Source organism: Cupressus sempervirens, chromosome 11, assembly GCF_028749045.1.
Source record: "Cupressus sempervirens isolate cs-2001-9-10 chromosome 11, ASM2874904v1, whole genome shotgun sequence".
In the NCBI taxonomy this organism is placed as follows: Eukaryota; Viridiplantae; Streptophyta; class Pinopsida; order Cupressales; family Cupressaceae; genus Cupressus; species Cupressus sempervirens.
Window position 1 is genome coordinate 584850074 of NC_143128.1, and position 14006 is coordinate 584864079.

General features: G+C 35.0%; 1 protein-coding gene across 4 annotated transcripts in view; it reads left to right on the forward strand.

Annotated features, from left to right (window-relative positions):
• LOC149531006 (uncharacterized) overlaps positions 1-14006 on the forward strand; it is an 83254-nt gene that overhangs the window by 17651 nt on the left and 51597 nt on the right. For all 4 annotated transcript variants that reach the window (XR_016358844.1, XR_016358845.1, XM_089810351.1 and 1 more), the window contains exon 5: positions 11015-11082. Coding sequence is in view for 2 of the 4 variants with exons in the window: in XM_089810351.1 (XP_089666477.1) it covers positions 11015-11082 (68 nt within the window). In the remaining 2 variants the exon portion in view is untranslated. The remainder of the gene's footprint in view (positions 1-11014; positions 11083-14006) is intronic.

Here is a 14006-nt window from a genome sequence, read left to right on the forward strand (position 1 = left end):
CATGGGAAGTCTAATCATACGAGCCCGTGGAAGAAAAAGAAAAGAGACACTCAACAATATATTGGCATAGTTGCATTAGAATTGAAAAACTCATCTTTGTCTATTGCTCTCCGATTTATATATGTATGATTTATATGTTCCACAGGAGATAGTTATATTAGTATAGTTATATTAGTATTGTGTATTCAATCTGTGCATGATCAACATATTTTTTCTAAGACATTTTTAGACTTAGAAGTATCAGTATGATACTTGTGATTTTGGGTTATTTTGTGTTGTATAGCCAAAGTGAACAATTTGTGAATAAGTTGGATAAGACTTATTGATTGAATGTTTAGAGTTTTTAATCATAAGCAAGAATCTTTGTATTCATTCTGTGAACTGTAAAGGATAAATAATTTTGTGGGCTGGGTTTTTCACCCTCAAGTGGAGGGCTTTCCTAGGATAAGCCTTTGTGTTTTGAATTTTAGTATATTTCATTTTATGTATTCTGGTTCAAAAATTAACACATTCTCACCTCGTTTCGCTACCTCCTTGTATGATTGAATTGCCATTGATGCTCAGTTGGTGACACACCTTCTAGAAGATTTTGTGAGCCTTTAAAGATCATCTAATAATGTGGACATGGATCCACGTGGATCTCTAGTGGTGTGAACACCAGAATTGACCAAGGTTGCCATTAATGTTGTCATTAGGATTTTAACCCTTGTGGGACCACTCACATCATTGCATGTCCACCCACACATCTTGAGTAAATCCAACCACATGTGGTATGGTTTCAAGAGGGCTTAAGGGAAAATGACAACAATTTGGTATAGCTACCCTCTACTATTACCTATCACAAGCTATTGGCTTTCATTGTAGGTTTCATCCTTGCTTCAGGTGATATTAAGGATTTAGTGCCGGATCAAGAAATTATGATGAAAAATATGCCAAACTCGAACCTAAACTATTGATCCCTTGTGTTCAACTGTTTAGGTTTAGTGATAGAAACCCATGCATTTGCATTCGGTGAAGGATGAACATTGAAAGCCCATAGAGCTCATTTGCGAAAGGACAAAACCCCATTTGGTTAAAGGAACAATTTCACCTAGAGATTATTTTGGAGCTTTCATTGTGACTAAAGGACTAGCTATGTATTGTTGATCTGAGTTGTTTGTGGTCATTATAAATCCTAGATTAGCAATTTATTGTGGTTGTGCAAAACATAATCACATGTTAGAAGAAATGCTTTCCAACTTATTTTACCTTTTTGAGCTTGATTATAATATGGGTTTAATGGGTTAGAGTATCATTCAAATATGTAATACAACATCTTGTGCACCGCCCAATAATTTTATAGTTTGTTATTTAGGATAAAATAATGCAATCTAAAGCACAAAGTTAGTTGCTAATGCTGTGATGCTTATAATAATATTATGCCAACTGTACAATTTTCTCATTGGCTCTCAAAAGCATTGTATTTTTCTCATTGGCCCACAAGGTGGTGCCTTCATGTAATTGGATGATAGTATGGAAACCCTAATTAGGGTTTGTAATGGGTAAATCTTGGTCCTTGATCTCAATTTGATCTTTGGCCCTTCATTATAATTGAGGAACTATAAAAGGTTAGGGTCTTTTCATTTGTAAGGGGTTAGAGATAAGATTCATTAGAGAGGAGATTAGTAATAGGGTAGTGTAGGAGAGGAGACTTTGTTGAAATTTTTGCCATAATGCTATCAAAGTTATTGTTGGTCTTCATGGTGGATTACTTGTGTTTCTTTAGAGTATTACACAATTTCTCCAATTCCTTTCTTAGAGTAGATTTCATTTAATGTTGTTTAGAAGTAGTGTTTAGTTTAATGGAAGTGTTTTTGGATGTGTCTTTGGTGAACTCACTTAAACTAAACCACTAGCTACTTGTTGATTGTAAGTTTTTCTTCTATGGTCGAGTGACATTTATATGAACTTCACTTGGATTATTGCTTGCAGATTGATATACATTTTGATGGATGGTGCTAATGGAATGGTGGTAGTTTGAACATCTTACATTTATTTTAGGAGATTACACTAGCTTGGTTGATGACAACTTAGAGTCCCAAAGACATTCACAATTTTTTTCATTCTAGGAGTAGAGTGGCTTTCTAAACCCTCTCCTTTGCAAGTTGTTTGATTTGAAGAAGTTAAAGTCAAGTTTGTATCCATTGAATGAACAACATAAGGCTCTTTGTGATAACCGACATGTGACATCATTTTAACTGAGTGAAAGTCCATAATAAGAAGGAACCTTGAGGTTGTCTCATTTGATCACACAATCCATATATATTGTTTTGCATATGAGCATCCATATTCAAAAGAGAGTTGGAGATATGGTGTTTCATCCTGGAATACTAAGTATTGAATTATGTATGTTGTAGTGGAACAAAACCCACATCAGCAAGAGATTGAGATCATTCCTACTCTTGCTTTGCATCAAAGTGGTATTATAGAAAAGGTTGATCAACAAAGAAAAGAAGTAAAGGGAGAAAGCAATAAATATGCCTCCAAAAGGAAACCCATTGGTTAGAGAAATGATTGAGATGAAGGAAAGACATGCAAGAGAGATGAGGGAAATGAGGGAGTTGACAAATGACCTTCTAGTCAGACTTGCTGCTGTAGAGACAAGTGAAATAAGAGGTTTGGTCAAAGGGGATATGAGTGTTTGAGAAGAAGGGAAGGAGGAAAATCCACAAGAAGAATCCCAAGAGGAGGTGGATCTTGATGACTTGAGAATGACAAAGCTATTGAAAGCAGTGTAGGGAGACATTCACAAGGTGAAGATGGATTTGCCAATATATGGAGGGAATCTAGAGAGTGAAGAAGTTTTGGATCGGACAGGGGCGTTAGACAACTACTTTGAGTATGAGAATGTGCCGAGGGAACAAAGGGTGAAATTAGCCATGACAAAATTGAAGGCCATGCATTGCTATGGTGGGACTATGTCCAAGTTGAAAGGAGAACAAAAGGCAAGTCAAAAATTACTTCTTGGGATAGGATGGTTGCTAAGATGAAAGACAAGTTTCTACCTAGTGACTATGCTATCCAAGTATATAGAGAACCTCAAAACCTCAAGCAAAAGAAGATAGGTGTCAAAGTCTACACAAGAATGGTTAAGTTTGACAAACTCAAGAATGGTAGATAAATGCTACCAATTAGCAATGAGGGCTGAAGATAAATTGAAAAGAAGGCAAGAGAAGCAGAGTTGGGAAGACAACTTCTGTTGGTAGAGACCAATTCTAGAAGTTGGAAGGAGAGAACAAATCTTAGAATCAAGGGGCACTTTTGGAGGAAGAAGACCCAACAATAGAGGCAAATTTGGAGGCAAAGGAAGAGGATTGAATGGATTCATCAGGAAGTGCTCTAGTGCAATAAGTTTGTAGGCCATCAAGCATGGAAATGCCATGAGAATCATTCCACTACTTCATTTGGAGAAAGAATAAATCAGTTTGCACAAGGAGAGGATGGCGACAACTTAAATTCTACATTGCATAAATATCTAGAAGTTAGTGAGTCTCTCACGGTGAGGAAAATCTTGATCAAAATTCCCATGGAGAGAGAACCCACTCAAAGAAAATCACTCTTTAGGAGTACATCACAAGTTAAATGTTACAAAGTGGTTTACTTGGGTAGCATTGACAATGGTTTCTCTAGAAATGGTAGAGATGTTAAAGTTGGTGAGAATACCACAGACACGTACTACTCCTTACGAAGTCTCTTGGTTAAATAAGGGTCAACATGTGTAGGTGGATGAGCAAAGTTGGGTAGATCTCAATATACAAGCATATAAGGATATAGTTCAGTGTGATATCATCCCTATGGACGTTTGCTATCTACTCCTTGGTAGACCATGGCAATTTTATAGGTATGCCGAGTATGGTGGAAGGAGGACTACTTATGAGATAGTGAAGGATGATGTCATCTATACCTTGAAACCATTGGAGGAGGAAAACAAAGGACAAACTATGGGATCTAATGTGATGATGATGGGTAGGAAGGAGTTCATAATGACGAGAAGAGAACACAAACCTCGCAGCCATCCCAAAACCTAGAAATGCTAACAACAAAAATGAGGGGCGATTTGATGTTGAGGATCTAGGATTTGCTTAAGGAGTATGCGAATGGGATGGTAGGAAAGGTTTCCACTCTTTGGCTTCTAAAGTGGACATAGGCCATTCAATTACCTTTGTGCTGAATTTTAATATATTTTATCATGCAGCACCTCAAGAGATGCAACAAAAAGTGATGAGATGATAAGAATAGGTAAAAAGGTCAAGGATAGCCTACAAAGCATTTTTGACAAATCCAAACATAAAGTTGGTTTGAAGATGAAGAAAGTTCATTACAAGGATGGATGAGTTTTTTCTGCAAGTGATAATGTAGGTTCAATAGTGTTCTTAGATGAGGAATTGGCTAGAGATGCCCTACGAAGCAAGCCTTTGGAGTTGGCTGCCATATTGACACAAAAGAGCTCACAAGGTCAAGAAACAATGCATGGTCAAACGAAAGGGTCTTCCCATGTAGGATGCCACATGGATCTCAGAAAATTATATTATTTAACATGGATACACAGTTGATGGTCTGAGCTCAAGTAAATCTTTAGTTTTTTCCCTTCCTTGAGAGTATGGTGTAAGAGCACCCCAGGTCCACTAGGTTCAAGAGTCCAAAATTAGGCATTTTGTTTTTGTTTGATGTCCTTTTTTGTAATAAGGTCTTTTGTTACCATTTTAGCTTGATTAGAGTCAAGGTTGGGTTCTTAGGTGATAGTACATGCAAAAATGTACAAGTTGTCAAAGTTGCACAATGCTGTCAAACAACTTTTTTGTGTTGTTTGTCATACATGGGCATAATGATGTTTTTAGTTAGTTTCTAATTTGAAAATTGGCTAGGGATGGTTGGAGAATGGTTGTAAATATGTAAAAGGCCTTATGTCACTGATCCAATAGGTTGGATAAAGTTTCGGAGGTTGAGCTAATCAATGAAATCACTATTTCCTGCAAATCTAAATGTGTTTTCTGCTTTTTTTCTTGAATTTCTCGTGCTTGTACGGATACATTTCAACATGTAAGATATCGAGGATGAATCTCCATTGAGTTAGCTTTCCATTGCATTTGTTTTCATAGAAATCCATTAAGTTTCAAGGGAGGTACAAACAATTCTTTCTAGGCAGGTCCAAAACCCTACCTAGGGTATCTAGAAGTAAGAAAAATGCATTGAACACCATTCCAATAATGAAAACTCCTAAAAATTGGTGAAGTGGTTTATACTAATGTGCTCTTAAATATGCCAAACTTGTAGGAAGAAGGGAGAAGTTTTGCACATGTAAAAGTGATGCTCCGGGTTTGATACAGTGTTATCAACCTTAGACTTGGCTCAGACTTGTACCAGGCTTGGGCTCGGACTTGACAAATTAAAAAACCATGAAATTCAAAGCTTTTAAAGGATTTTAAGTTTTTTTCATGCATCGTTTAGCCAATTAACATCAAATACACAATAATTGAGATAAATAGAAGCTACTTTGCACACATACACAACTTTTCATAGATCACATAAAGTATAAATGCGAATTTTAAAAATAAATTAGTTAAAGTATAAATGCATTATCTGTCACAAATTGCACCACATTTTCCTCGCCCACCTCCTTCAACACTTACTTCATTACCTCACAAAGATGCTTAGCAGTTTTGGTCTTCCCCGAGGCATCAATTGATTTCAAAAACACTGTGGAACCTAAGAAAAAATAAAGAAATTTATTACAATCACAATGATCAATCAATTTACTACTAACTTACTAAATTCTAACTTTCGAAGTACAATATTGAATTACTTGATAAGGAGACAAGAAAATTCAGCAGTGTTCTATTTTTTCTATCAGTCCAACCATCAGTCATGATGGTGCAACCCTTCCATACTTAACGTTGCTCCTCAATTTCAACTTTTACATCAGCAACTCGATGGGCCAAAATGGGACCTTTTAGCTCCTCATCATTAGGGGCTTTGAACCTCGGACCACAAACAATAACATCTATGACAATTTGCCAATAAGGAGACCTAAAACAAATTAAATATACAAATAACTAATAAATATACTTACTAAATTAGTAGTAAGAGAAGTAAGACATACAAATTCTTGAGTCTTGAAATTAAGAGAAGACATACAAATTTAAAATTAAAATTTTAAGTACCTTGCTGCATTAAATGGAAGGTTGTTGTAGAAGAAGAGATCTCCAAGCTCTAACTTTGCTTGCTCATGCTTCTCCTTATTCTAAGTCATGCTCTCAAGTGATGGTTGTGCACCGGAGTTGTGTGTGGAACAAAGATGGAATCAAGTGATGGTCTTTGCTTACGCACCCGAGGTTTAATGCTCACAGTTTGAGATGCAATAGTACTAGAAGGTGGAATTGGAGGGTGACCATGTCCATGATAACTTGAAGAGCCCTCTACACTTCTAGTTCTAGCTACTTGTGCCATCTCTTATTGTTGCTTTTTCTTAATTCTTTCTTCTCTAGAGCTTCCTAAGAAAGCTTGCTGCATAACATCTTGGGGGACTGCCTTGCATGCTTTGATATCACGCCTTGGTATATATCCAAGGTGATATTTCAATCTATTAATGCCTCCCCCATTATATGTTATCATACAATGCCAACATGTCTCAAATCCTTTTAATTGGCTAGGAATGCCATGTTTCCAAGCCCTATCCCTTGCTATTGCACTAGAGTCAACATCAGGGTTAGTTGTAGGCTTAGTTCCACTACCCTCAAGTTGAGACATGATGTTGTTGCTGCTGCAATATACCATAAATGAAAAAAATAAGCATCTAGAATATATAAAATCCAATTTACAAACACTAGTGCTGCTACTTTTCAAGTTTTTCATCAATATAAAATGGAACAAATCTAAAGAGTCCAAACAAATGCAAATAAAAAAAGATTCATGAACGGATTTCTTTTGCAAAATAACACAAAAGAATGTATCTTACTTCTTCAAATTTGCTCTAGGAATGGAGATGTAACCCAAGTTTCAAGAAGCCTCCTCCAAATGCTTCTTTTAACTTCTCTCAGTGCTTTGATGCAAGCTAAAAATTGGCACAAACAATCAACAACCGATAGACGAGAGCCAACGGATTTGCTAATTTGTCTCCCAAAACCCCAATACTCTTCCCTCAACTCTTCTTTCTCTATTCTTTGTGTTTGCAAGTGACAGAATGACCTTTTTAGGTCTTACTCATGCTTTACAAACCAAAAAAAAAGAAAAGAAACATTAAAAAAAAATGTTGCCTCGTTTTTGGCACCTCGCCTTGGGACTCGCCGAGTCCTTGCCAGAGTCAGAGTCCTGTAACGCTGGTTTGATATCCTCATGTATCAGGCTGAGAACCATTGATAAGAAGTCCACATTTACATTGTACCAAAAAAGGGCTTTGGGACTGTTGTGTGGTATTGAAGGGAGTGTATTGACCTTGTCTAAGTCAAGGCATTGCTTAAATATCCTTTTGGAATCATTTGGAGATCAAATCCCAAGTTGCCATAAGCTTGAATGTCATATTAGGTCTAATTCAAACAAGGACAATCAGAATTTGACAAATTCATTGCAAAGTAATCCTACCTCATTTTCATGTATGTGTCATAAGGGTCAAAGGAGTATCTCAAAGTCTCTTTTTGGGTTATCAGGTCTGCTTCAGAAGTATGGAGAAATAGGTCCATTTGTAGGGCTACAAGGAGTAGTGGTGATCTATGAAGGAACTCCTTTGTAGAATGACACTAACGTTCTTCAAAGTGGTTGTTTAAGACATTGAGATCATTTCTAAGGTTCTTCAAATTGGTTGTTTAAGACATTGAGATCATTTCTACCCTTACTTTGCACCATAACTCAATAGAATATCTTTCGAGTTGGGGTAGACTTGAAATACCACATTGATTGGGTGTATATATATGTACAGCCTTTTCTTTTTACATGAGATGGGACAACCTTTGGATACTTGATTTAGTTAGGATCATAAATAGGTATTATGGTTTCCCCATAAAAAATCTTTATTTGCCTTATTCTGATGCCTTTACTAGAGATTTCTAGTTTTGTTCCTCGGATGGTAACTTTTCATTTCCATTTGCTTTAATCTCCCATGAGGATACCACATGTAATTTTTTTCTTCCAGGCAATTATGAGATTAAGCAGTATTAAGTTATGAGTTGAAAATAATATTCCTTGGAATGATGACACTCTTTGGCAGGCACTTGTAATAGTTTTCTCTCTTTGAATGAACAAGAAGAGTCTCTCGCCTTTCAAATCCAGGTGGAACACTATCTTTTCTTCTTTTGCCTTACTCTAGCCAGCTGAATTTTAACCCCTTTTATCTTTTTGATGAATAGGTATCAGCATTTCTATTTTTGATCTTGTATTTTATTTCTATTTTTTAGTATTCAGTGAACAGATTTAATTTAAATGAGTTTCTTGTATATGATGCTCTTGCAGGTTGTCATTTTATATCAATGTGTTTTGGTCTTGTTGGTTTGATTTGGTCCAGTATAAACATTAGATACTATATCAATTTCAGTTTCAGATTCCATACCTTTTTCGTCTTTTCATAATGAGTATTATATATATATATATATTATGTTTATGATTGCAGTTCAAAAGCTCAGACTCAGCTAAATCTTGAGAGCCTAAAATTTGACATGGACTCGACAATGAATTCATAAAATAAAAAGTTACATAAATACACAAAAAAAAAATCATTGCAGAAGCATAAATTTTTTTAAATGAATTTAGAAAACACTTATAGAGTCTATTTTGATCGGAGTGTTGTTACTAAGAATTAGGATTGACTTGGGAAATCAAAAGTACTTGTGGTTTAATGATGAAAAATAGGAAACTAAATGTTCCATATGGCTGTCATGAACAAACACGAACAAAAAGATGGACCTAGAACCTAAACAAGGAACGAAATAAGACTGTTCAGATAATAGAGCAGAAATACTGGTCCATGGCTGTGGCAATGTCTTTCTACAATGTGGGTGTGGAAGTGTTCAGGATAGAGCCATAATGGTGTTAGTGATTTCCAACCACGCAATTCAGAATTTGGAATGAACAAATGCTGTTTTGACTTTTAGCTTTGGTGTGAATTTTATAGGCCTGGGAGAATTTACCAACATCACCAGTTCTCTGAAAGGAGGTGAAAGCATGTGTTTGAGATCATGGGAGGATTGAAAAGAATATTGTAAAAGAGCAATAAAAGAATTTATATATAGAAAAGCAGAGAATAGATGGTGCACCCTCTGTTGTACTATTTGTTCAAAATAAATATTATTACTATGTAAAAGGAAAAACTCTGCCACCATATAGGCTGATTTTCCCCTCAGAGGGTTTTCAAGATAAAAATCTGTGGAATTGAGTGAGTTTTTATGAATTTTATGCAGTATTTATTTCTGTTATGTTCTCTTTGTTCTTACCTTTAAAACAACTTCATCTGTTTCAAGCAAGCAACAAGCAGATTTTTTTTGTGATTACTAAATTTTACGAGTTTAAGAGGTTACAGATCATTTGGTATGAGAGGGATATGATATTTGTGGGCTTGTGGAAGTTGTGTACGACAGTCAAATCATTTCTTCCTCACTGGGCATACGAATATAAACCTGCTGCAGTTTTTGATAATTAGAATACCATTTCCCTTGCTGGGTATGCACCTAATGCTTTAATGTGTTTTGACTTTGGAAATTCCTTTTTTTGATCCTCTAGACTGATTATACATGTTGATGCAGCGTCTTCAATTTAGAATCTGTCTTCTTCTAAGGCTAGCACTGGTTTGCATTTTAACTTTTATTGGTATCCCGGAGACTTTGAAAATGAGAGCTTATCTTCATATTCTAGGGTGCATTCTTCTGTGGTTGCAAATTTTGATAAGCCCTATTTGTTGTGTTCTTGGTATTGTGTTGCACTGAATAGTGTAAAAAAGTAAAAGGAAAGGAAAGGAGCTTTTATGGTCCATGATACCAGCCATTTGTTTTTGGGTCTACATATAGTGACAATAATATGGTATTATCCCATACTCCTCGGTGTAGGCACCTAGCTGTGCTACAAATGAGACATACATACCTTACCCTTGTGGGATTTGAATTTGTGACCTCTCTTTCAAGAGCACAAGTTCTCCACCACTAGGCCAACCTATGCTGTACTCTGACTGAATTTAGAAAATGTTACACTCACTATATAATTGTGTGCTTATATAAGCATTACTGACTCTGAGTTTAGAAAATGTTTCATCATATAATTGGGTGCCTATATGTGCTCTGCATGTTTTGTTTGAAAATTTACTTATTCCTTTATTCATCACCCTGAAAATTTGATTTCTTTCTTGCATGTGATGCTTCCATGCATAGGTTTCTTTGATTCAACTTTGTTTTGTCACCTGGTTTCAAATGTTTTGTAGCTCTGCAAATGCAGACAAGAAACAACAAAATGACATGCAAAACAAGAAAAAATTTGAAACATGACTTGTTCTTGGGCAAAAAAGACAAGGGTTTAGGACATAACATTTTTCTTGTAGGGGTATAATCTCTCCCTCCCTCCCTCCCTCCTTCCCAGCTTATTGAGCATTCACTTGTAAGAAAAAGAAGGCAACTTAGAGGGTACAGGATGAATTTATTCTAGTTCTGATGAAGCTGCTGAAACATATTTCTTTAAGTTAATTTTGAGCATTCACTTGTAAGGAAAAGAAGGCAACTTAGAGGGTACAGGATGAATTTATTCTAGTTCTGATGAAGCAGCTGAAACATATTTCTTTAAGTTAATTATTATCATTTTGAAAAGCTGTTTCATTCACATCTTTGATTACAACCTTCGGCTTAAATTTTTGGCAGTTTCTAAAAGTCTGAATCATCATTTGCTTGCTGCCTGATGCTGTTACTGGAATTCATAGCTTTTTTATAAGTGAAAGATTAATCACTCTTGCTTTAGTGGACCCTAACAAAACTCTACAATGTTTTGGTGATTTTTTCATCGCCTGCAGGTAGAAGTAAGGAATGCATTGGCAATCGATACTTTACATGATTTACTTAACCATGGCGAAGCTAATAGGTGAGTCAACTTTTCTGTTTTTTTACTCGTCTCTCTTTTGATTTGTCACTACATTGATTTGGCTTTCCTTCTTATTTGTATCTCTCTGGGTTTTTTAAATTTTATTGACAACCTCCCCATGATTCATTCAAATTAGTAATTATGGTGATATATGTTGGTAAGGAGTTTTAAAATTGTGCAGTCCTGAACAAGTCAACCTAGTTGAGGCAATCTCTTTAGCTGATCTAACTGATAAGAGGGGTTTGAGTAACTTCAATTTCATATTTCGAATATTTGACATTCTGAATTTGTTTTGGTTTATCAGTGTGTTTCTGCGCTTTTCAATAATTTTGAAATCCAGTAAATTTTTTTTAACTGATCAAAATGAATGTCTTCTTGTGTTAATCCTTGGGATTTTGATAAGAAATTTCAGTAAGTCTCTTTAAGTTTTTTGCTATGATCTTCAAAATTAGCTGCCTGACCATAGTTTTGCAAAAGGGTTGCATTCTTTTTGTGTAACTACAGTAGTCTTTTCTTGAATGTCAGCAACCCTTTATTGGTACACAAAAAAGTTAAAAACTGAAGATGCTAATAATATAAAAACCAAACATCCTACACCACATTCATTTTTTCAGTCTCCTCAATTGAGTTTTGAATTTAAAGATGATGATATTAAGATAAGTTACTGATGCTGGTTCTGATGCTGATGCGGGTGCAGGGTGCTGATGCGCAGATTTTTTTTTGGGGGATTTTGGATGCGTTTGGGTGGGTCCATATATAAATATATATATTTTTAAATATGAATATATATATAGAAACACACACACACACACACACACACACACACACAATAATTTATGTATGCAAATGTAGTTTTTGAATTTTTTGCTTGCCGTGTCAACCCTAAAACAATCGAGACATAACATGGGAAATGAATCAAAGACTTAATCGAAGTTATTTTGTATAAGCTAATATTTTTCAATAGCAACACACAGTGTAGAAGATAAACAACAAAACACATGGTACACATATACTTAGGCTTCTAAAATGATGAGAGTTTGTGAGAAAATTTGAAGGCCTAATTATAGGTAAGACTTTGAATAAGCCTTGTTGACTTAGTGTAACAATCGAGCAATCTAATTTTTTCAGCTACATTTGTATAACTAAGTATATTGCCAGTGTGAATGACTGAAATAGTTCATCTACATGACACTTATAATACTGCAAAAAACTGATTGAGTTTCCCCAAGTGTTCTAGTCAGTTTGGCAGTGTATATTGACTGCATTTCAAAATAGTAAGCTTTAGACCAGTAATCAAGTGGTCTAGTCTCCCATTTGAGGGAGGGGGAAGATTTCGATAGAGAAGCAGAACATCAGAAGGAAGAGATTAGGAGAACAAACATAATAGGGGTTCCAGTCAGCCATATTTGCAGAGGAGAGTATACAGTCCGGATGCTCCATGGATTCGCCCAAATGCTTGACGGATGCTTTGTAGATGCTTTCCCAACCATCCCACAAGCATCCACAGGCAGAAGCCACACTTCCTGCCCACCTCAGTGCTGCTTCCAAACACATCTGTGCATCCCCACGTATCTGCACCCGCATCCTGGCCAAAATGCCACGCATCGGTATCTTAGGTATTAAGGGATCAGCTTTATGGTTCTATAATTAGAGTTGGCAGTTCCAGATTAGTTATAGGACACAGACATTGTTATCACAGATTTAAGTAAGCAAATCCTTCCACGAGAGACGAAACTGAATCAATTTTGAGTAGCCTCAAGTATCCCAAACAGTGAGATTCAACACTTTTAGAGGGAGGTTGGAAATTAAAGCCAAGAAAGTAGAGCGTCGATCACTTTTCTGAAGCTGATTTTGTTTGAGATGTTTTTTATGAGTTTTTGCTGGTTTTTGATTAAATCAATGTTATGTGTCAAAACACTGCATAAATAAATATGTTTCATAATGTAATGATTGCATTGTTCTGGTATAAATCTCATAACGTGTTAATAAGGATGGAAATTTAAGCATATTTTTTTGGTCACTGCTGTGTGTTAGAACCCAACACATTTGCAAAGATATTTCTTAATGTATTGACAATGAGTTATTTGTGTAAATCTCATAATATATTTCTTTTTCTTTAAGGCCCCGTTTGGTTGCAGGAATTGGGCGGGAATGGGAAAATCGAAATACTTGCATTCGCCAATTTGACGTTTGTTTGCAAAATAAAAAATTAGAATTAGAATTCCTAATTTGACCCCAAAATGAGTGTAGTAGTATTCCTTAAAAAAGGTGGAATAAGAATAGCTTATTCTTATTCCACTTTTTAATAAACCCAATTTGATAGGTTGTCGGGTCCATGACTTTGCCGCTCGAATGCATTTTTGGACTATTTCCTCTTTTCATAACTATTTCTCCATTCATCATAAGATATAAACTAGGTCAACATTATTTAAAGTTTAAAATGTGATTTTTTTAAAAATGACAAAAAAGATTATATCAGATTTGATATATTTAATAAACTTTCATAAATTATCGTTATAAAAAAATCTTGTGTTTAGTCTTATAATTAAAACTATGTTGAAAGATCATTTAAATATCATATTAATGACCTCGACTTATTTGTATTTTCAATTTCTTTAACATATTTATATATAAAATGATTTTAGTTTTGATCTTATACTCAAATATATTCTTATATATAACATTTAAATTTTTAGAAAATGCTATCAAATATTTATAATTTGAAATTTTAACTTTTGACTTTTTTAAATAATAAACATTAATATTTAAAGATCTCACTTAGAATTTAAGTAGCTATAAAGTATAAACAATATTGAATATGAGTTTAAAATAATGTGATTTAATTTAGAATTAAAATTAAAATTTACAATATAATATGTCCTTCGAATTTCAAATAATTTCAAAGATTGTGGTATTACGTCCAT